This window comes from Chaetodon auriga, chromosome 17, assembly GCF_051107435.1.
Source record: "Chaetodon auriga isolate fChaAug3 chromosome 17, fChaAug3.hap1, whole genome shotgun sequence".
Lineage (NCBI taxonomy): Eukaryota > Metazoa > Chordata > Actinopteri > Chaetodontiformes > Chaetodontidae > Chaetodon > Chaetodon auriga.
In genome coordinates this window covers 10,975,266-10,995,910 of record NC_135090.1, presented here as the reverse complement: position 1 = coordinate 10,995,910, position 20,645 = coordinate 10,975,266, and the positions used below count along the sequence as shown (strand labels likewise).

The 20,645-nt window shown below is 41.9% G+C and overlaps 1 protein-coding gene across 1 annotated transcript in view; it reads left to right on the top strand.

Moving 5' to 3' along the window:
* vps50 (VPS50 subunit of EARP/GARPII complex) overlaps nucleotides 1-6,473 on the top strand; it is a 96,074-nt gene extending 89,601 nt beyond the window's left edge. Inside the window, exons 26-28 of the mRNA XM_076754342.1 lie at nucleotides 1,206-1,327; nucleotides 4,685-4,874; nucleotides 4,976-6,473. Coding sequence (XP_076610457.1) covers nucleotides 1,206-1,327; nucleotides 4,685-4,874; nucleotides 4,976-5,095 — 432 coding nt within the window. The 3' untranslated portion in view covers nucleotides 5,096-6,473. The remainder of the gene's footprint in view (nucleotides 1-1,205; nucleotides 1,328-4,684; nucleotides 4,875-4,975) is intronic.
* Nucleotides 6,474-20,645: the final 14,172 nt, after the last annotated feature.

The window sequence follows — 20,645 nt, the reverse complement described above, 5'->3', positions numbered from 1 at the left end:
ACATCTCAGGAGACACATCATATTCATGTACGGTCCTTATGTGCTGCAATTTGTCCCATATAAATGGCAAAATAAGATCATAATTGTATAAGTTCATCCATTATTGAACAGAGTGCAGCGAGTGCACAACTAGTGTTCGGCAGAGCTGAAAGTCCTTCAGTGCAGAGTTTTTAGAAGTAACAGAAAAGCATGTCACATGCAGCTGCTAGCCTTTTCTGACCAAGACTGCACAGTACGTCTCTCATGTCCTGCAGCTTCCTCTGAGATATTTCCTCTTTATGCTTTGGGTTAAAACATTTGGAGTCCAGTTGTCGCAACATCCCTGTTGTCCTTTTATGCACTTTGGCATGGACATGTGCAAGAAATGCTGAGGTATCAGCTGAGTCATCACTGCTTAGCTCTACCTGTGTGTGTGATGGTTACCATCAATAATGATGATGACGGGATTTTTTTTCAGCCTCGTTCAGAGAGAGATGTCTGTGGCATGATACAGACATCGAAACTGTGATGAAAAGCCGGTATGATGTTGATATGAGTATCAACAGATCATTTTCACAGTCTGTTTACGCTTCACACGGAAGAAACAGGCCACGCTCCAAACCTCGAGACGACGCGCTGCCGCAGCCACACGTGAGCCGCTCAGCTCTGGAGGAAAGAATGGTCTAGCCTCCATTTTACCGCTTTTACCATCTTACCAGAATATGCACTGTATGTTTAATGACCAACGGCTGATTCAAAGCCCCGGTGCCGTTTATTCTTCGCAGACTGTAAATAATTGGGTTGTGCAAATCACAGCATGAGGTAGTTTTCTAACTCTGTTCAGCTTCCTCATGTTCAGACCGAGGGAGCTGATGCTGGGTGTCATCCAAGAACACAGAGTAGCTGAGAGCACGTCAGAGGAAATATATCTACGCTGTTTTCCACCAAGACTTTTGTTTTGTTTGCCTTCCAGTTGTGTAGCCAAAGTTGTACTGTTTGTTTCTATGGTTCTTCACTAGGATGTCTTTTTTAAAACACCTTGCTCAAGCTAACAACATGTTTTTTTTACCTTTAAACGATAAGGATATGAACAAGCTGAACAGAAATTTCACCGTTTTCCAATGAAAGAAATCCGCCTCTTGAACATGATTTATTTCTGATGCTTTTTGTCATAGTCCAGCTAACTCTTAAATGGATTCACCTGTGCTTTCTCCTCCACCCCCCAGGAGTTTGAGCAATTTAACAAGCGGCTGGGAGATGTTTCCAGACATGTGCGCATCCCGCTGCCCGTGTCCAACGTCCTGTGGGAGCACTGCATCCGTCTGGCCAACAGGACTCTCGTTGAAGGGTAAGAGAGTCATTAAACACCTCCTCAGCGTCAAGGGGATGTTTACAGCCCTGCACCGCTCTGATGAAGTTGCAGCCAAAACTTTTTTCTTCTTTCTTTTTTTTTGTCACTTACTTTTCTTGTGAAAACTTCTGTCAAACACAATTTTCTGGTGTGCAATAGTTTCCCCTCAAAAGAGCAGCGTGAAAGTACAAATGTACAAGATTGTCTATTTAGACAATTCAGCATTTGGTGAAGAGACAAACTCTTAAATTTCACTGTGCTTCAGAGGCAGAGGGAGTTGAGAGTCCAGTTCTTGTAGCTTTACCTGAGCATGACGGACCTCTCTGTGCATTTTGTGGGTTGTTATTTCTTACGCCTACATGCACTTGAGGAGTAAAAGCACAGTCCAGAGTGCAGTTTGCCCTTGGTTGATTTCTCACACCAGGATTTCCCACGCATCCATCGCTTTGTATCTGCCAAAACATGTGCATATTCAAGTGTGTGTAGGACTGTTGCCATAAATTTGAGAAGTCAGAGCTCTGAAGGTCACATTTGTTTTGCAATGAATGCACTTTTACTGTATTCAGATACATTTTAATTGTGGTATTTTGCAGAAGCGATGCCTGTTAGACAGCAGCTCCTGCTCTATTGAATACATTTATTTCTGAATATACTGAAGAACTGTGTATAAAAAGTCAGCGTTTTAAAAAACATTGAATACAATTTGTTCAATTATTGATGAAAGCCAGTCAGCAGTAAGGTTTTGTGTGTTTAATATTTATTTAGGACATCTCTGCAGCTATTCAGGAAGCAATGCTATTCAAGTTGATCTTGGATGATACTGTGCTGCAAGGTGGAAGGAAATGTGCAAAAAACATAAAGACTGCTGAAAATGAATCCACATGTTCGCCTTATGAATTATTCAACAGAGTAATGTAGCCATGCTAAATACAGTGCAAATCTGTGGAGTAGCATTTTTTTGCTTGAGCACTCAGGTTACAGTCCTAAACGCTGTTCCTAAGCTTGTGTCACGTGCACATAGCTAACAGCATTTCTGAGTTTTTGCATCGCCCGTGTCTCTCTCACCCCTTGCATCTTTTTCGGGGAAAGCTTAAGGCGGTACTGATTGAGGAGAAGTGGAATTTCTTCACCTCTTTCGGTCCCGTTTCTCCACGTGTTTATCCCTCAGTTTGAACATCTGCACATCATAAATCCAAAAAGGAAAAACTTCTTTCCAAAGCATGTTGTCAAGCACCATGAAGAACAAGGCAAATTACCTACAGCGCATAAGAAACCTGGAGACTCTGTTGCCAAGTTGCTTTGGAGTAATCCCCCAAGAAAACCACTCGAAATTCCTGCCATCTCCTTCCCTCCTCGTGCTGCCAGACCCTCTGTGTCATCTCTCCAGCTTCACCAGAGGCCCATGAGGGAATTGCATGACACAGTCCACTCACACAAACCGTAAAACGCTCTTGACACATCCCTTGTAATGCATTTCACCACTTTCCCCCTTGTAAGTGAGAGGTATGGGTTTTGATAGGTGACAGAGCGTCAGTGGTTGTTTTCTTTTTTTCCTCAGCACCTGTACCTCTGCTGTCTTTTCACTGTGTTGAGTGAATGTGAGAAATAGGTTTTTTTTTTTTAGATCGAAGGTGTGCTTTAAAAAAAAAAACCCTCTGATCAAACAGACTTGGATGCACAGCAGCTAACAATTATCATGAGGTTACACACGTTTGATTGGGAACAAGAAACTGGCTCGTGTTGAACGCAAAGTCATCCTGGGCTGCTAATTTGTGCAGGTTACAGTGAGAGTGCAGGCGGGGTTGTAATGCCAGGCACAGAAAATGGTTGAGGTGACAAACAAATGCTCGCTACATGGTGTTTTAAGAAGGAAAGAGAACATTGGACGTGAAGCACAGGTGAAAGGCTCGCTCTCACCCGCTGAGAACAGGGAACATGTTTACCTCTCAGCACATTTGCTGAGCACTTTTTCTTCCCGTTGCATAAGAGAAGTTTTGAACCCTGTCCAATGAGCAAATGGCCCATTACGACTGCGACGCTCTGCAAATTTAAGCTGCTGTTGCAGACTTCTGCCATCTGCTTAGTTCTCCCTCCACACACATAAGCACACACACATATCTCCCACCACTCTGGAGCACCAAGACGGAGTGGTCATATTTGTTTGTTGCTACTCCAACTCACTCAGGCTGTTTTTCAATTTCTCTGTCCAGCGCTCGCCTCCCCTTAGAGAGCCGCAGAAATGGCTCTGTTAGCATTCTGAGTCGAAGCTCAAACACTCAGCACCAAACGCTGGCAGGTCCGACGAGCAGAAGAGAGAGAGGTGATGAAAGAGAGCGAGGGTGAGGCAGAAAATGGAAACAGAAGTGTGACACGGAGAGTTTACAGAGAGCAGACCTGTCTGTGTGGTGTGTTAATGTACTGTAGATGTCACACACACTGACCTGCCAGTGGACAACAGTCCCCGCTGCCAAACATATGAAACACAAACAGAGGCACGCACTGAAATACATGTGTACTCTGGCCCACACACACACACACACACACACACGTTGACTGACATGGCACAGACAGCCGAGTGGTCCTGTACGACTCGATGTAGGACACAGACGCACACGTAAGGACTCACGTAACACCAACACCAATCAAAACAAAACCCAGATTCAATCCAGCACATGCAGGGATAAAAAATATCAAATTAAACATTAAATAACATGTAAGACAAACAAGGTGTTAAAAAAATACAGATAGAAACACAAAAAGCTCATGTAGACTTCTGTTTCTGCTATATTACAGCCTTAAATGAAATATGAGACATGCACATTTAATTAGTATGGCTTTTGCACTATATAGGCTGGCTGCAATAATTGGACTCTTGCTGAAATATGAAGCACACACTCATCTCTCCTCTCCCTCATTTCCATCAATAAAAAGTTTTTGCACTTGTCTTTAAAAAGTCTAATGGATTCCAGCGTCTTCTGTCATCTGGTAAACTATCCAACATTGCATTGATTGCTTTGCTGCTGCAGTGTTGACAGTGTTGAATATTGATAAAAAAGAATTTACATAAGACAATCTGGAACGCATCTCGCAGAGTTTGTCAGTGCACAACAAATTCACAGTGAAATACAGTACAGACTTTAAAACCATTGCAACAACACAGAGTAGAACCAATAAAGCTATTATTAGTCATCTAATCTTAAAATGAACAACGACCTGTAATCAACACGTCTGATGAGCTCCACGAATCAAGAGAAACTGACACAGAATTGGCTTGCTTTCCACTCACTGCCTCTGTGTGCCTGAAAGATCTGCGCTGTGCCAACCTCCTCTCTGCTGCTTCTCCCTCCACTGCAGCTACGCTAATGTGAAGAAATGCAGCAACGAGGGCCGGGCCCTGATGCAGCTGGACTTCCAGCAGTTCCTCATGAAGCTGGAGAAGCTGACCGACCTGCGACCCATCCCTGATAAAGAGTTTGTCGAGATCTACATCAAGGCCTATTACCTTACAGAGAACGACATGGAGCAGTTCATCAAGAATCACAGGGTGAGGCGGTGAAGCAGGCTGCGTCTGTGCAGCGCTGAATCGAAAGTTTTCCATCTGCATGTGGTCTGTTTTGCTGACTGACTCGTTGTGGTTTTGTGCAGGAGTACTCCATGAAGCAGCTCGCCAACTTGGTGAATGTTTGTCTGGGCTCACATATAAACAAGAAGGCTCGTCAGAAACTTCTGGCGGCCATCGATGACATTGACAGACCCAAGAGATAAACTGATGACCGGAGCAGACCCTGAACGCATCAACCAGCCGCAGAGATGGACACTCCCAACAGAGGAAAACTCCCACCGTGGAGCTCAGAATGTCTTCGTTTTCTGTTTAGAGCATTCATGTTGTGGTGCGTCCAACGAGCTGTGCAGTACATACAGAAGTAGAGCCACTGTATGCATCAATTTAAAGCTCATCTGTTAGCCAAATGCTAATTATCTGTAAATGTACAGTCTGTATGTGGTCAAAAACTCAAGCTACCACTTGTTGAATGAACTTCCTGTCATGCTGATGGACATAAATACTAAAACTCTCAAGCATGCTGCAGTTACTCTATGCATACAGTAGATATACAGTAAAGCATGCCCTCACATCATTGTCATTGAACAAACCTGCCGCTTATGAAGCTTTTCTGCTAATTGTCTGCATCCACAACAGTTTCCATCTCCTCAGTGACCGTAAGGAACAGAGGTAAATACTCCCCAATTACTGATTCAAGAACAGTAGTTACAAACCTGGACTATCTGATTCGAAGCCTTGTCACATGATGGAACGGTGCGTCATTTTTCACTTTAATCATTCACAATAAATTATTCCAGCCCGTGTGTTTGCTGTATATTATTTCACTTCAGGGTATTTGTTGTGCCTGACTGGATTCTTTGCTGCTTTGATTTGTTTGTTTTGTTCACGAATAACATAAAATCTAATATAATAAAGATTCTGATAATAATATAATTCGCTGTAGTTCGCATTAACATGTCGTTTGTCTGCACCGGCTGCATTTGATTGTTTGCAGTTTGTCATATCTGAGGAAATGATTTTTTTTTTTTTTTTTTTTTTTTTCTGTCCTGGTGTGTGTTTCTGAAAGTCTCTGTGAAAGCGCTTCTATTGGAATTCAGTTTCCTGTCTTTTTGCTTATCAGTTTTGTAGCTTTGTGCAGTCAGGCATTGTCTCATGAGTTAGTAGCTGAACTGTGTCAGCTACAAAGCTTTAAGACCCCTCCAGTCATCTCCATGAGTTTAGCTTGATTAGACCTATTTACTTGATTTACTGTTAAGAGGAAAAAAAAAAAAAAAATGAAGTTAAAGTTTTTGATACAGCTTCATATTTTGTGTGCAACTATTCCAAGAAGAATACTGTAAATGTGAATGTTTTGAACAATGTCTGTATTTATTTCTTGCTTTGTGTCTCGTTTGGGTTTTTATATGATAATTGCAGGAAGCGTGCTGTCATTTGTCACCTCTCAGTATCTAGTAACTTACCAACTGAAGCTAATACAAATATTTAAAGGGTCAAGTGCACTATAGTGAAAATCAGTAATCAGTGTTGGAACTGTCGGTTGAACCAAAATGATTCTAACATAATAAACACACTAATACTGGAGCTGTTTTGTCTCTGTTGTTCTTTCCCACTTTATCCTTACAGTGCCATCCATAACCTGCATCATCAATAAATCATATCCAGCCTTTATAACCTGTGTTTCACTCAAGTCGCTGTTTGAATATATGAGTGGAATATGAGGATATTTGAGTGTTACCTTTCAGCAGCACTGCCGTCCATCCTAATGATGTTTTAGTCAGCCAGGAGCGGGACGCTGTCAGAGTAATTAATATGGCTCCCTGTGTGGTTTCAAGCCCTGAGCCTTCCTGTTTAGGAGGATCCTACCGATCAGACTGAACTGAAACAGCTGTGAAGGACTCATTATAACTTTGATGACTCACTGTTTTTTTTTTTTTTTTAAATGCAAAAGTTGTACGCAAAACTTTTTTTGAGCTAAACAGCCAACAGAATTCAAATATGGATGCCACCGTGGAGCTCGTCTAATATTTAAGCTCTCTCATAGGAGAAAGATACGAAAAAATGGGACGTTGAGATGCCGATTTTATATAAAATGTTTTTTTTATTTGCACATGTGTAAAAGAGGAACATGTTTTAGTTGATCAGAGGTCAAGCAGCGCTGCGTCCTGGATAGAATTCTGGATCAGGTGAGTTAGCTTATTGGTATACAGATGGTTTTATTCTCTGCTGCCATTGTTTACTGCTATCAGCATCACGCAGGTCCCTCCATGCACACACCCGTGGGCTCTAGTCCATCATGGATCACCACAGATGGATATACAGAGTCCATTTTGCTCGCTTTAAATAATGCCTCTGGGCTGCAAACTAAAACAGAGATGTTAATTTAGTTAATCTGTATTTACTTCCATGACATGTATCCCTGATGGCATGGCGACAGTTTGACCTGCAGTCTCTGTGTTTTTGCACTTTGTGTGGCAGTATTTAAACCATCTGTGCCACCTTTTCTTGCAGAGCTTTCACTCAAAGGCTGTGATCATGACCCATCCAACACCACTGTTCCCATTGTCCTTGTGCTACACATTTGGTTGCCCAGCTGGATCACACCCCTCCTGTGATGCCGTGGCCCATTTACCCTTTCAGATAAAAGACCGGGCGCTCTTTGCCCCTCTGCCAAATTTCATAAGCCAAGCCCATAGAAATCGCTATCAGTGACCTAAATGGCCTCTGTTCCCTCACTGTCTGCTGATATGCACTGACACAGACTTCATTCATGTCTGTTCAGAAATATTTAGCCTAATTGAGAACAATTGCTGGCAGAGCCTATTAGTAATGTTTTCTTTTCATGATAAGATGAGTTGTGACAGCAGGGAGGAAAGAGTGCAGGAAAATGTGGCAACAAGAGCAGATTCTGGTGAGCTTTGCAGGTTGTTCATGGAAGAGAAAATCCTTATTTGAGCAAGAGAAGGCCAGATGGTCTTTTTTTAAAAATGCCTGTCGCTCAGTGAAAGCTGCTTTTTATCAACGGTCATCATCTATGAATAAAAGTTCCAGCCCTATATTATCTCAGGCGTGGGACAGTCTGATAATCACTTGCCTCTGAAATACTGATTAAAAATCTCCTGAACTTATGCCAAACTTCTCTCAGAACCAAAACTGATTGGACATTTTTTAAAGAAATTACTGAGTAAAGGAGAAATTCTTTTTTTCTGCCTGTTCCTGTGGGAGCTCAGCTGCCGTCCACCCCTGGTCCCCCGAATACTTCAGCTGATTAAATGTTTTATTAGACTGAAAATGGGAGACATGCTGAGAATTTGCAGAGGTCATCAAACTCCATTTATACAAAAGGATTAAATCAGTAACTTGTCCTGGCATATCAGCATCAACAAAAGTAACACAGGAGCTCCAGCATGGCCCACAGAGAGCCAGAGAGTCACAGCGATCCTCAAACATCAGATGCAATATGGAGAACATCCCAAACAATCGATAAGTCTGGTAGCTCAATGAAAAATGACAAAAATTCCACACTAAGTGCTTAGGCGTCCTTCAGGAAAAGCCAATTTACTATACTTATATATATGAAAAATTTCTATATTCATATCCTCATTTTGCCCATCTGAAAATCAAGCCTTCAGACCTCACTGGGACGAAAGGGCTGAGTAGCTGAATCCCCGTCAGATCAGTCGTCACGTATCTGACTGAGAGGAAAAGATGGAGGGCTCATCTCAGGAGACAGAAGGGTAGAAAACACATTTGGGAGGCAAACGGGAACACACATGAAGACCTTTTAATCTCAGTGTTTCACTCTGTAAGAGCAGAAAATCGAAAACTGTAACCAGGGAACTGTGCACGCTCTAGACAAAGCTATTCCCGCTCTCATAATGACAGCCAAGTGTATTCACAGAGCTTTTCATTAAAGTGGGCTTATTGATTTAGCCCGATCACCGAACAAACCTCCAAGGGAATGGGATTGTCTGTGTCCATACAGAAATGGCGGAGCTGTCCATGCTGAGCAGAGGAAGGAGTTCAGAAACGTCTGTGGCGTGTGGTTCAATGGTGATGCCAACATAATAGTCATAACTGAAGCCACAAAATTATGACACGGGGCCAACTGCAAATATGGACTTTTGAGTGTTAGGAAACAGTTTTAGATATCATTCAGAATGCATGAAAGGGATTATTTACATTTCATTGAAAGTAAATTCATTCAAAAACCCTCAGTAATTCAATAAACAGACTTATTTTCCAGTATTTAATAAACATAAAGCCAGAATTCTCCTTTCTTATTGACTGGCATTGCAGATTGAAGCAGTTAATTGGATGTCAGCCTCCGCTGCATAAACTTTCACGACGGCCCTCTGAGAATCTTGTTCCACCAGTCGCTGCTAATTTGTTGCTTGACTAGCTGTGCCTGGGCGGAAACAAATGTTGTGTGTGGTCGTAAACATGAGCGGGGCAGGGAAACCTCTCAAGAAACATTAGGGCTCTGTTTGCAGCGGAGTGAGCGAGCGAGGGGCTGCTCCCATGCAAAGAGCTGTCAATTCAAAGTTCAGCTTCAAGTTAAATTGGTTTCCATTAAAGCAGCTGTGAATAGGGAAGGGTAATAGGACGGCCTGAGGGTATGTCCAAAAAAATATACATCATCACAGTTGAATCTCTTTCTTTTTCCACCGAAGCAAACATCTTTTGTCCCAACAACGCACGTCGACGGACACGTGACGACTCGGGCCTCGTATTCCAGTTCACATCATGTAATAATATACATTGTTATCAGCAGCACTTTGTGTTGCTCTTGGAAATACCCTCAGACAAAACACAAAGTCAATACTCCCATCTTTGAGGAATGGATATTGATTTTTCTCCTCTGGGCTTGTGTTTTGGTGCAAATTACCGTTTTTCGCACCGTTTACAACGGGGGACAGTGTATCTGAGACATCTCATTTCAAAGAGGTGAAGGTTTATTTTTCCACAGGGGAGCTCAAGGGTGACTTTGATGAAAAATGTGTCTCAGGTCAGTTAGCTGGCAGCAGGAATAACTTTCTTTGCATATCTTTGTTTCGTAATCTCCGTCCTGAGCCAGTGGATTTCATGACATTTTCATTTGGAGGGCACTGAGGAATGACATATCTTAATGGTCACTGCCTCAGTGTTTCGGCACTCAAAAGGATGACTTCACCTTGCTGAGGATTTCTTTCAGACTGTATTTGGAAATAAATTGGTCAGCCTACATTACATTTGGCCACTGCATCACACCACCTCAGTGTTTTTCTCTTCCTGCGGACAAATAAAATGTGTTTAGGACTGTCCTTTCCTCCCAAATGAGCAGCGCTGAAGGGCAGAGGCTGGCACTGTACTTTAAACTCTGTGTTCTTCTCTGTATTTAGCGGAAAAGTTGTGCAATTTATTATATATAACTAAAACTTATCTTAGAATGTAAAATGTGGAGCACCTTGGTCGCCCAAAGGTATATTGTGTGTGCCGCATGGCCACACGCCGTCAACCTCTGTTCCATGTCATACCTCTGTCATCCCCCCAAAAATGGTGTTTTAAAAATATAAATTAGAATATAAACTTCACACGAACAATCACAAAAGAAAAACAAGGCTAAGAGTCTGTGACCCTGCTAGCAGCTCTATGAGACTGGGCACTGTGGTGCTCTGAGCTAAACGCTAATGGCAGCCTACTAACTGGCTCATAATGATAATATGAACATGCTGATGTGAAGCAAGTATAACATTCACCATCTTTATTTGGCATGTTAGCATGTTAGCATTTGCTAATTAGTAGTTCACATTCAGCTGAGCCATAGGAGTGTCATCATTTCAATCGTCTGATCCACAGACAGAGCGACATGGACACCATGAGCCATTGCCTGTAGGTGAAATTGCAGGAACTATTACTTGTATTGCCGACACCATAAATCAGCAGTTCCAAAGCTGCAGGTTTGAAGCTGATGACTCTGTGCCTCTGCACTCATATGGCTTCAGGTGCTTTGCATCAGTGACAGTGTGTGTCCTTGTTACTCCTCCTCCTTCATGTATTTGTTTAATGGCCTTTCCCGACTAGAAACTGAAACCATCAGTGCCCCAAGGCCAATTTGCAAAACACAGAAAATTCATTGGATTTTAATAACCCTTGCATAGGCATAATTTCACACTCCTGATAACAAATGACTCATACCTACTCTGCCTAGGCGTGAATGAGGTCCATACACATACAGTAGATGAGTGTGAATCACACTAATAAGCTGAATATTTATACTGGTAAACAAACAAACGGGCCACAAAGGATTATTCCACCTAATTTCATGGGTCTCGCCCTCTCATGTCCTCCCTTTCACAACACTGCAAACAGAGGGATGACTTTTGAGTACTGAGGCAGATAACAAATGAGAGAGTCTCTGGAGTTCATCAGCTCCAGTATCTCACACATCTAACTGTGTTTGCAGTAAATTAAATCAAGTGCAAATATTTCTGAGGAGAGATGTGTGTGAACTCAACTTTATTGTTGACTTAGAGTATTATAAAAGCGTAGGCTTATTTTTATACTTCCCCTTCATTTAATCAGTGACCATTGTGCTCAGATTACCATTCATGTTTGCATTGTGAGGAGAATTTAATATCCTATATGAGTCAATATTTAATAATATTAGCATTATCTGCAGGATTGACTGTATTTATCATCATTCTGCTGAGCGTGATCAAGAGACATGTTTGAAGGTTGACACAGACTCACCATTACCGCACATTCAAATGAGATCAACATTGCACCTATTGATCCCGAGCTGAGGAGGCAAAGATGGAACAAGCGTTTTGATCTGCATACTGTAATCACATGCTGCCCTTTAGATAACTGACAGAATGGAGCACAACACAATGTCACTGATGTTGCAGTGGATCAGACTCTGCTCTCTTTTACTTTATATTTAACAAAATCCTTTCTTAAAGTGACGACACGATGCAAAGGATGTCCACAAGTTCCGCTGCATCAAAAGGAAAATCAAACATAATCACGCTGCAGGAAAGGTGCTGTTGTAAAAATAGCTTGAAGAGGGCGTCCAAACAGTGACCCAGAAATGATTACAGTATTTTCATTTTTACTGGATGGCAAAATAATGAAAGCAATGCATCATGCAAGGGAAAAGTCAGCCTGTTAACATTCTCTGTCTTCTATGGAAAATGCCTTTCACGACCACCAGCACCATATACACACCAATATGTCACACACCAATTTGTCACAGGCTCCTCCACGTCGCTTTTAGTAATGCAATCTGTTTACTGTACCTTCCATTTCAATCATTTGGTTATCATCAGGCCCAGCATGCTCCTCTTGGCTTTCCCTGTTTCTCATTACTCAGAGGAAAGCTGTGGACTATAGATCAGGGTGTTTAAAGAAGTCACAGTGAAGGCGATGGCAAATGAAGGTTTAACAGGACCGTGACGGCTTTTCTTTTCATGGCAATTACACACCGCCTTTGCTTCACTTCCAGACTGACGGTGTGTTAGTGTTTAAGAGATTCTGAGAGGGAGAGATAGACATACATATATCAGTCATGTATAACACAAGTATATAACATATATAATATATGCTGTATGGTGCACACACCACAATGAATGCTGATGTATCCAACCTCGATTCCCCTGCAGTGTGGCTTGCTCTTCCATACTAGCTCGGAAAGGACATTAAAAGATTAATTCCAGTTCAGTTGGACCTTATTTTCACAGTTTTGGTCATCATTTATCTGGGAACAGCAGAGTCTGATTGGACAACAGACACAAGTGCTTGACTTTCATTCTTTTACTTCACTTGAGTATTTCCATTTTATGCAGCTATAAGTATACTTCTACTCCACTACATCTGAAGCTAATATTCTACTTTTTAATTCACTGCATTTGTCTAACAACTTTAGTTTCTAATAAATTATCAGATGACAGTTTTCCGCACATTTCCTGTCCAGTGAAAACCAAGTATCTCTACATTTGGTCACCTTGAATTATATCTTTTCTGATAAACTGAAGCATTAAGTGTTTGTTTATGCGTCGAGAAACTTCTTAGGCTAAATAAAGTATCTAAAAACCCTCTTGGATCAGCTGGAAAAAGCATTGTCACAAAGCTGAAAACAGGGCTGTTTTTGTGAGCTCATGAAAAGTAGATTTTTAAGAGATACGTGATTCTCACATACGATGATCTTACAGAATATGATGCATTGCTGTAGATTAAACTACTCAACAGTATATAAAATAGTTAAAATGAGCTAGATTTTCAGAGTTCAAAGTTATTTTTACTATCGGGAATAACGGCCAAATCTATCAAAACAGTTGACTAACAAGACCTTATGGTCAATTTAGTCACTGTACTGGGGCTTTTGCCACACAGTCATCATCAACAGACAGGAGCAAACAGTCAGTCCAAGCAAATCACTTGCTGACATCAGCTAATTGGCATCAGCTGGTTCATTCGTGCCTCACAATCACTGGCTCACCCACAGCTGTGTGGCCTTTCACATGTATATAAGTAGGTTAACCTGACACTGCTACTGATGCCAGTCTGCTGCAGCTCCACCGTCACAGCCTCCTCTCAGTGTGCTATATTTTTGGTAGTGTTGATTTAACCAAGATTTAATGTTTGTGTATGTTTATTAAGAGAATTAGTTCTCCCATCCCTCAAAGAGCAGAGCCCTTTCAGCCACATCTAGCAGTACAAACATTTGCTGTAAAAGGTCAATTCCTTGACACAATGGCCTTTAGTTATCTAAATTGTCATGAGAGCGCAGATGCTGAAAGTTTCCATTAATTCTGAGGACGACTTTAAATTGTCCTCCGTGTGGATTTTGAGGTTTAAATGCTCAGCTGTGAGTGAGATCCAAGCTGAAGTAAACCAGGATCATTCTTTCATAACAGACTGGAATAAGAAAAGATAATATAGCAGACACCCACGCTGCAGCACTGTTGGAGATACACCATCTTACTTTCTGACTGTAATCTGTTGACATTGCTTTTAGATTAGAGTAGATGAAGGTCTGCAACCTGCCGCACTCCTTTGCTCACACTTAGCTGATCTTGATGACCATCAGCCCTCTTGATTGCCTTAGGTTTACATGTGTGCTCGAGAATGAGGCTGACATGCACGCCATGTGGGCTGAACTGAAGATTTTTGTGGATTTCCCCCTGGGTACCCCAAGGATGATAGAAACTGCAGACAGAGGGCTCTCAGACCTGCTTCAGATAAATCATCCACTCCCACTTTGGCCTCAGCCAGTGTTATTTACACACTCAAATTAACCACAGGATTAACGTGAAGTTTTGTGTGAACGCACTAAAGTGGATCCATTACGCAGCTGTCTTGTGCATGTGCTTGAATTTCCTCAGTTATTACAATATTTGTAGTGGTGGCAGTCTTCAGTACCTGTGAAGCACGAGGGGCAGAGAAAAGCAACCTTGTTTATGTTTTGCTAAAAAAGATCCTTTGGTTCTGCTTCTTCGCCTCCCTCTCTCTCTCTCTCTCTCTCTCCATCTTCCTCTAGTCATTCATCATCAGCATTATAATTTATTATACTGTCAGGGGCTCTGTGAGTAAATTGCTTGCATGCACACAACCAATATTTAAGCAAAATGCAAGAGAAGGATTTCATAAATTCGAGGAAAATCCTGCTCAGCTCTGTCCGTGTCAGTTCTCTTCCTCTCGATATAATCCTGTTTCCAGTGTCCGTACTAATGTTTCAGGATGCTTTGGTCTATCTCGCCCCCGTTTCAGTTTTCACGGTTGCATGTGCTGTTGTTTGTGTGGACGGCGCTCGCTGATGTTCATCTTCCACTTTGGCAGACATTTTAAGACCTTTGGAGTGAGACAGATTGGTGCCAGCTGGGCTTGATTTAAGCTTGATAGGTGATATGTGGTGTGTGCCGGCTAGGTTGCCACAGGCAGGTTTGAATGACACTAAACAATGTCTTGTCTGTCGGCGGAAAGTGTCTGGCTGTCCTCTCGTAACCTGCTGCAGTATATGACCCAAAGGGGGAAAACACATTTGCTTTTAAGTGTGTGAGTTAAAGCATGAAGTGCTTTCAAGTATCAGAGTGTGTGGGCTGTTTATGGTGAAGCAATTACAAGATCTGTTTGAGGTTAAAACATGCTCACATGAATACTATAAATACACAAGTATTTATGAGATGTATTAATAGAACATATCACACACATCTGGCATCTGGGGTGGTCCATGTTTTTATGCACGCTTTGAATCCAGAAGGGAGACGTGGGGATGTGATATAATACTCTCAAGCCAAATATACATTGAGTTAGCCTGTTGGTCACTGTAATAATAGATATAATGTAGATAATGGACCGTTAAATAATTGGTTAAAGGCTTATTTACTTCCTTGCTACAACCCTGATTCCAAAAAAAAATAAATTGGAATGCTGTGTTGAATAAATAAAACAGAATGGGATGACTTCCTGTTTATTTATTTATCTGGATTTATACTCAAATGAAAATAAATATATGCTTCTTCTGAATTTGTCAGTACAATAAATATAAAGCTAGAGCCAGCAGATGTTTAGCTTAGCATAACCAGCATCTATTAAGCTCACTATTAGTGAGTTTTAAAGGTGCTAGTTAGTGGATTTTGTTATCTTTGGACTGAATTAGGCAAACTGGTCTCATTCATATTTAGTTCATATTTCATTTCATATTTAGTGCACACATATGTTACTATTCTTGGCCAACTCGTCTCCGAATAAGCATATTTTCCAAAATATTGAACTTTTCCAATAGGAGTGTGTAAAAAACATTTCTGAAGCAGAATGCTAAAATGAGGCTTCGGCAGTCTGAGTTAGCCAAGTAACAGTTGTTTCAGTGCAAAATTCCCTCTTTGTGTTTCCAATTTTTGTGTTTCAGTTCTTCTGGCTCTTGCGTGAATTTGGCTGCTGAAGATTCATGTTAACTTTGCCTGAACTTTGCATTCATACTGGAATCACGATCATATTATCCCGTTGTTGGTCCCCTTTGCTTTCACACCACAAGTGAACCACATCAGTGGCGAACTGGAAGGTATGAACGCAGCGGAGTTTGTCTGAAAGATGCCAAACAAGTAGAGGGTTGTAAAAACACATATGCCTTTCTTGCTTGTCTTTATCCCTGTTTATTACATTTTCTTGATTTCAGGTAGTGCGAGTACAGTGTAGATACACTTTTCCCTTTGCTCTCTGTCACACGTACAGATGTGAACTTTAGTATACAACATCTCTAAGAATATCAATTGCCGTTCTCTTATTTCCAGACGCCTCTCAAGGCTATATCTCTTCAAACCATACTTGAATTTACACTGCAGGGATAATAAAACAGAAATAAGTTAGTGCTTCTCCCGCTGTGCTGGGACCCCTCATCAAATGCTTTGAGTACCATGGAAAATCGGAGCCTTCGGGTGGAAGGGAAACTTTGGCCGCTAACCCGGCGTTTAACGAGGCTCCGCGGTCCTTTAACTTTAAGCACTTTGGTTTTTCGGCTATGTCACTGTAAGCTCTGCGTGTCAAAGAATTACAACACTGGTGCATGTCCGTATTTCTTCATGGTGGATGTTGAAATTGTGGCTCAGAGGTAATGGATGCTTGCTTGCTTGCTTTTAGCCGCATGGGATCAGAGGTTTTGGGAGAAAAAACAGCTTGGTGAACTTTTTCCAGCACAGTTATTCAGTCCGACTAAATGTGCTTCAATCAGCCATGTTGTACTACAGTTTGGTTGACAACAAGGTCTAAGAGGGAGACGACCTTGTTGGATACGCTCAGCAGGAGGTGTGATTAAATTTAACAATGCCCTTCACTTTGATTTTACATGAAATTGTTCTCAATCCTTGAAAGTCTCTCCTTACGGACTCCTCCTGACGCTCCTGGTTTAAAAAAAAAAAAAAAAAAAAAAAAACAACTTAAAAAGCTGTGTTTCTAGTTTGTGTAAATCTACACCAAATGTTTATTCTGACCAAGCATTCCACATCCCTGAGTAACAGCTCATGCACTTTAAGACCATTTGAGGCTAAAGACAAATATGCTGATGAATGTGAGTTAATGTCAGCAAAGAATACATTTGTTAATTTAACCAGCAAATATACAAGCAGACAAACGAGTGAAAGTGCACTGGCGTGTTTTGCCTCCCTAGGATCTAGAAAATTGCATTATTTACGTCATTTTGACACTGTGAATAATTGCACTGTTGTCGTTTGGAGTGCTAAAAGTCTGGCAGAAATGAACCTACAGCGCACAGAAACAAAAGAGACACAGGAAGGCTTTCGAACAAGATGTGAGTTGGAACAAATGAAGGAAGACCAGAAATCAATAGTTGTGTCATGGAAAGCTCCTCCACCGCCACAGCATGTACTCTACCAAGGGCCCTCATAATTAATAATTTGCCTCACAAATCCTATTAGTGTATAATGAGGGAACAAGTGCTATTAGTAAGACATGACAGAGACGGTTATCTTCTAAGATGTATTATAAGCCTCGGGCAGACCGAGAGGCTCGACTCTGCCTTTCGAACAAACAAGACGTCTTTTTGTGTCCTCTGATGTACGGGGGAGTCGATATCATCTCCACGCCACTGGCTTCCACTGTTTCCTTTCAGAGTTTCTTTTGAGACAGCTTGACTGTTCAGTGAGGTCAGAGGCTTGCTGCATCCTGAGTGACACGCGGCGGCCGTCGCCACACGTATACAAATTCTCCTCCACGAAAACATGCTTTTTGAAAATGCTCCCTCTCGCTCCTTCTGTCTCAGTCCTGCAGCTCTACAAATTATGGCTTCCACAAAGCCTCAGGTTTCTTATCCTCCCGCTACATTTCAAAATAAGATACTAAGATGAATGTGGCAGTGAGTATAGTCACACAACCGGATCAGTGATCTGCTTTAGGGCATTGCTTTGGAACTTATGTTAATATCAAAGGGTTTTAAATGAAGGGCCGAGATCATTATCACACGGCGAGCATTGTCTTCCAATAATACATCAAAGGGTTTCACAACTCAAAGCTCATTTAAGATTATGAGTGTGGTATTGTAATCCTGAAGGAGGAGTTATGTTATTAGGTAATCTCTACTCTACTATGCTAATTTCCTGAAGAGGCAAACACTATCAAGTGCAATTTTAAAATCCAATAAAAATCTTGATTGTTCTGGGCTTTGTGGAGAGATTGACTGGGCCTCTAAACTGTGGGATAGTGCTGTGAGTGCAGCTTGTCGGAAACAGAGCACAGGTCACGTGACGCTCTCTGAAATTAGTCAGTTAATACTTCTGGGGATGTTGTGCCAATCTCCACCGAAAGAGTGCAAAAAATGATTTTCCCTCCTGCAAAATTAGATGCAAATGTGTCCTTTATAGGCTTCCTGCCTGTCATGCAGTGGACTGTGCAGCCGCTATGGTTAAATCCCATCACGACGCAAAAAGTCCTATCTCTCACGAGCAGGGCACAGAGATGATGCTGCAGATTAGTCCCCGAGTGAGAAGAGATTTTGATGGTTTGATTTCTTTTCTTTGAGGCGGGCACTGAACACAGTAGGGGTTCCTTTCTCTCACATGCTCAAAATTCTATAGCTGGCATACAGAAGCATCTGCACATTCACGCACAGCATGACACTGAATTGCACATGCCCACACACACACAGTTTGATCCAGGTCTTCTGGCACTTTTCTCCCTTTGTTGTGAGACACTAAACAAACAGGCGAACAGAAACAGGCCTGACCAAATCAAGGAAGAAACCTCTGAAACATTTTATGGTTAACTCTTCTGGGTCATCTTCACATTAGTAGCCAACACATTTCACATGATACAGCTGATATTTTGATATCAACTACTGGGTCCCCAGAGGATGCATGTGATTTTGACTGAAGCCTTGACAACTATTGGACAATTGATATCAAACTGCTAGCATGCTAAACTACATTATGCCCGCTAAACGTCAGCATGTTAGCCTTGTCAACGTGCCCATGTCAGCATGGTGACATTAGAATTAGCTCAAGTGCAGGCCACAGAGCTGCTAGTGTGACTGTGGACTCATAGTCTTGTTAACAAGCTAACAGCATTTGGTGTCTACAAATAGGTCTGCTGCAGCATATCTCTGTGTTGTCTAATGCAGTGCAAAATAAACAGTGACAAATGTCAGGATATGGACATTTTAATGAGCTGCTCGGGTTCAATACATCCCTTAAACACATTTTAAAAAGTCAACATTTTTTTCACCAGTTGTTCATTCATGTGCACACATGTTTAATTGAGAATGACTTAAGTAATTTGTGCATCTCTGCTAAGCCATTTATTATACATTCCTCTGTAAATATGTCCTGCTCATTAAACACGAGAATCTGTGGCCACACAGTGACAATCTTTGGTCTCTCAGCGCTGCAGGCATGTTCGCCCATGGAGCGTGACTGAGCTGGGCTGGTGTGTGTAACAGGGGTGAGAGCTGCAGTGCTCTGTAGCCAAGTATAAAATGATGAGGTGCTATCCCATCCTAAAAAAATGAAATGGGACGGCAGAGTCTTTGTGTGTTGCCAAACATAACAAAACAAAACAAAACACAGGTTAAACCCCATCCTTTGTCCTTTGTCCTTGTGCGTACTGCAGTGAGGCTCAGTTGTAATGAATTTCTGCTCATGACAGCTGGAAATGCTCAAGCCTTGGGTGAATGAGTGGTTCAGTACACTTGAGTTGAAGTGAATGGACACGAATGCGCCCGACGTAGAAGTGGGAAGGAAAGGAAATGTGACCGTCCGTGATAACAGTGATCTGAGCAGTCACGGTCACAAGCTGGAGACGACGCTTTCAAGTGACCTTGAAACATTTTTAACACATAGATGAAGACCTGAAACACTTGTCATCTCTTGTTCCAACACTGCCGGGTAAAAGATCACCCGACATGACTTTCACAGCCGATGTCTGAGCACATGTGGCACATTTTGGATTTATCCAGTCTGCTGTGAGATTGTCGCTGTCAGGGAACATTCTCAAATGCCTGAAATAGCCAGCCGCTGACCTTTTCCTGAAGTTTCCCAGGCCAACGCGCTCCCAAGATTGAGATGTTCAAAGCAATTTATGGCTTCTCCCTCTCACTTTCTGCTCTATGGTTCTGCTGAATCCACTGAAGAAAAGCCCCTCATAGGAGGCTTCATGACAACGATGAAGATTTCACCCACAGTGCATCTTCATCAGTGACTATTTTCATTTAAAGATGTCTTTTGATGAGCTTGGTGTTATGCTGTTGGCAGGGGACAATATTAGGAGTATCAGGAGAATAACAAGATGGCCGCATACACGTCTAACTTCATCATCATACGAGAGGACAGTACGTCTTCTCTTGGCTGTACCATTAGGATTCAGCGGAGCTTGAAATTGCATATTATACAATAGCCGTCTATTGAAAGGCTGAAAAATATTCACATAAAGTGGAGACCTCAGCCTTGTTAGTGCGATAATCCTTAATTTGCTGTAGGGTGTCAACAGCTATCCATCATGAGTTGAATTGTGTCTCTCCTGTTGCACACGTATGTATGATTGGAGCTGAACCTTTCAAATTAAAAAGGGGCTGTATGGCAGCGCCGAGCCCACGGGATCACAGAGACAGCAAACAGAGTAAGACTTCCTTTGTTTTTTCCCTGCACACATTATACAAAATCTCCCAACCCTGAAAAATTGACAAGAGTGGTGTCGGTGAGGAAAATGCTGCTGGATGATCAGAGAGTGTTGCAGAAATGCTTGGAAACAAAGTTTGTGCTGGTGCGCTTGGAA